Here is a 3971-nt window from a genome sequence, read left to right on the forward strand (position 1 = left end):
TATATATATATATATATATATATATATATATATAAAGGCATTTTAAACCCTTCCCACACTCTAAACAATGTTTCTAAACTCCAAACTCTCTAAAAGAGCACAGCATGTCATGATCCCTGCTCTCTCTGCCACCGGCTGCCACCTGCCAGCGCTCTTGGCCACGCCCACTTCTCCACGGCAGAGCGGAGATCATGACATGCTGCCGGAGGGAGCTTCTCCCTGCACATGTGGGCTGCACTCAAGTGTCGCAGGTGCTAAATAATTTAAAATAATTTATCTAAAAAAAATTTTAAATCCATGCCACTCATGTGGCTCATCCATCAATCAGCCAGTTGTGGGTCATGTCCAATCTTACTTTGAAAAATTGAGAAAGAGTAAGTCTACAAAAGTCGAACCGCGAAGTAGCGAGGGAAAACTGTATCATTTGGGCGTCACTTATTATTATTTTATCGCATTCATATTAAATCACAGTAAAAGTTTTTCCATTTTAAATCAGCTAACATTTACTAGACACTAAACTGGCTTCTTGTTACAGGAGAATCCTCATTTTTCTACAGAAAACAACATTTTATATTTAAGTCTTCTCATGGAGCTTTTAATTAAAAAAAGCTAAATAATAATTGAGTTTTTCTGGAAATGTATGTTATGTAGCTAAGATTTCTTTAAACAACTACTTATATCAGTGGAGAGATGACCCCACCCCAGCTGCCTTAGTATTCAAACCCATTTAAATAAAAACAATAAATCATTTTATAACATGTCCGTCACTCATAAATGCATGATGACTGACAGGTGTGTTTGTCTGTGTGTGTTTTCTTTCTTCAGCACTGAATCTGCACCTAATCAAAATATTGAATATCAGTCTGTTTCACTTCTGTATAAATATAAAGTGATTTCAGTCAGCTGTGGTTCAGCAGCACCCTCTAAATGATCCAGTCTGGTACGTCTACCAGGTCAGAATAATAATTTAAAAAATATATATAAAAATGTTTGAAAATATTATTAAAATATACAATCTTTGTGCCAAAACCATGAGTGGGGAAACACAACATTGAGTTATTTCAGTACTTCTTAATAGATTATTTAATTATTTCATCAGTTAACATTCTTTTTAATGAGCATGGCTCAAATGTGTCGTTTTAGTTTTGACTCAGCTTTTAGGATTTTATAGGTTCTTTACTTTTACAAAATCACCCAAAACATTTGTTACAGCAAACATTAAAAAGTACACAGAAATAATTATTTATTGTTGCTATAAATGCACATTTAAAGTTATTTTCCTTAACAAAAGCAGATTGGAGAGTCCTTCATGCTTTCTCCGTATCATTGTGAATGTTGCCTGAGAAAAATATTCCACAGATGGCTTCAACTGCCTGAAAGGTTTTCTTTATCTCATTATTATCATATTTCATCAACAGATGCAAACTGGTGTTTAAAATGCAGAATGTTTCTTTTCTCTTTGCTGTTATCATGTAGGTGTCAGAGACTGCCAGAATAAACTATGTTTTAATGAAGAAAGCACATTCTCATATTGGGAGAACACATAAAAATCAAAGTCTATGGTTGTTATTTCCTTCTCAAAGAAACATCTTTGAGCTATCATGAGCGCTCTGTAAGTTTTCTTTTCCAGTTTATGCCTCTTTTATTCCCAGCGTCAGTTGCTGCTGCTCAAGTGTGACACCCTGTGGTCACCTCGTGTTTTTTTTTACACCTTTGGCTGTAAATATAAATTAAATGGTAAATGGATAAATGGACTGTACTTATATATCACCTTTCTATCTTATCAAGATACTCAAAGCTCTTTACAACACAATGTGTGCCTCATTTAACCATTCATACAGCACTCTACTAGATCTATACAAAGAATAATCAGAGCTTTATCACATTCATACACCGATGGGACACACATCGGAGGCTACGAGGGGTTCAGTGACTTGCCCAGGGACACTTCAGCATGTGACTGCTGGTGGAGTCAAACCCACAACTCTTGCACTGGAAGACGACTGCCCTAACCACTCAGCCACAACACAAACCTCATGTTTTGTTACAGGCCTCGTTTTAGAGAACTTTAACTTTCTGTTTCAAACTATCGAGTTCAAAACAATCTGATCCTGACGTTAGTTTTCGGCACAAACAGTTTGTTGGACTGAAACAGAAGCAGATCTCTCACTCGACTAAGTTTTTGTTTGAACGTTTTTCCAAGGTGAGAAGCCATTTGAGTGTAAGCTGTGCCATCAGCGGTCCAGAGACTACTCGGCCATGATCAAGCACCTGCGCACGCACAACGGAGCGTCGCCGTACCAGTGCACCATCTGCCAGGACTTCTGCCCGAGTCTGGCCGCCATGCAGAAGCACATGAAGGGCCACAAACCCGAGGAGGTGCCGGCCGACTGGAGGATAGAAAAAACATACTTGTATGTCTGTTACGTCTGAGCAGGACTTGGACTGACACACACTCACACATCGTCACTACTGGGTGAAAACTTGTGTTGCTGCTTTTAATGCTGAATGAAAGCATGTTTCTATAAAGATATACAAATAAAATTCTACTTTTTATAATCCATTTGTTTCTCCTGGAGAAAAAAAGGGTTTTCCCTGACAATGAGACAAATGTGTTTACACATTAAGGTTGCAACTAACAATAAGTTCAGTTATCAGTCCCCGTGAAGATTGTTCTGAAATTTGACAACGAGGTCACATCCTAACCTGAGCGAAGTTGCCACCCCCCCCCCCCCCACACACACACACACCTTCTTCAAATCTAACAAAATTGGTGTCAAACGTTTGTGCAGCAAAATTTTTCGTTTGTGCCGCTATCATTTTAAAGATATTAATTAAAAAAAGTTTCCAAAGGTCATCAAAGGTCAATGAAAATCTGTTCAAAACTGTGAATTTCATTTGTAAGATGGGTTAGGGTCGGGGGTGGGCAGAGGGGGCTGGTTGACCTATTTACCTTTAAACGTTTAGCAATATGTTCAAAGCAAAAGCAGCACCAACGTAGTAGAGTTTATTGACAACAATTATTTTGATTTTGTAAATGTTGGTTGACCTCTGACGATCCCTGGAAAATTGTATTAATATATTTAAAATGACAGCAGCACAGACAAACAACTTTGCTGCACAAACGTAGCATAAACGTTGGACACAAATTTCGTTAGATTTGAAGAATGTGGGGGGAGGGGGGGGGCAACTTCACACAGGTGACGTCCTAAAATAAAAATATAGTTGTAAATGTCTAATTTGCTGATATTTATTTGGCAAATAAAACTCCGATTGTGACATTTAGAGCAACAGAAAGCAGCAAAGATTCAAGAGTTTTGTTTTTTTTTTCTTTAAAACTTAATAAAAAGCAGACGGTTTTCTGATGATTTAAGTAACTTAGCCTCTCGTGGAGTTTGGATCACCATCTGTAGAGCCTTCACGGTGGTGAAAAACTGCCATGTGTCTTTGCCTTCATGTGTAGCAGGAGCTTTTGGACTGACCGCTCTGAAACAATCAGGGTCATCGTCTACGATTGTGCAGCAGATGTTAAAAATAATTCCACAAAGGCTCGATTGGCTGAAGTTTTCTTCCAGTGACTTCTTAGTTTTTTTTTCTCTCTGTTCACTCGGTTTGATTTTTGTTTCGGAGTTGTTTATTTTCTGCATGTTTTACTTGAATGGCTGACCTCATAAGCTTGATCTCTTTAATTGCCTTGTCTCTCATGCAGTCGGGTGTTTTATTGATTCGAGGTAGCTCACTCACCATTTGAACTGCTCTTGTAGAAGTTTTTTTTTTTGCTATTTATATGTTGTTTGTTACCAAATATGTGCTGGTTTTAATCACGCCGTCTGTCTCTCGGGATGTTTTCTAGTAGAGCGAGCTCTACCTTTCCCACTCCCCGTGTTTCCACCGTTTGCTTGAAATTCACTTGAAACATTATTCATCCATCAGTAGGTTTATATAATGTTCATGGTCAAACAGTGTGGATA

General features: G+C 38.1%; 1 protein-coding gene across 1 annotated transcript in view; it reads left to right on the forward strand.

The window, feature by feature from the left end:
- The window catches only part of zbtb16b (zinc finger and BTB domain containing 16b), a 19677-nt gene extending 17244 nt beyond the window's left edge, over window positions 1-2433 (forward strand). Inside the window, exon 6 of the mRNA XM_037678233.1 lies at window positions 2204-2433. Coding sequence (XP_037534161.1) covers window positions 2204-2433 — 230 coding nt within the window. The remainder of the gene's footprint in view (window positions 1-2203) is intronic.
- The last annotated feature ends 1538 nt before the right edge of the window (window positions 2434-3971 follow it).

Source organism: Nematolebias whitei, chromosome 6 (genome assembly GCF_014905685.2).
Source record: "Nematolebias whitei isolate Nwh7 chromosome 6, NemWhi1, whole genome shotgun sequence".
Classification (NCBI taxonomy): Eukaryota; Metazoa; Chordata; class Actinopteri; order Cyprinodontiformes; family Rivulidae; genus Nematolebias; species Nematolebias whitei.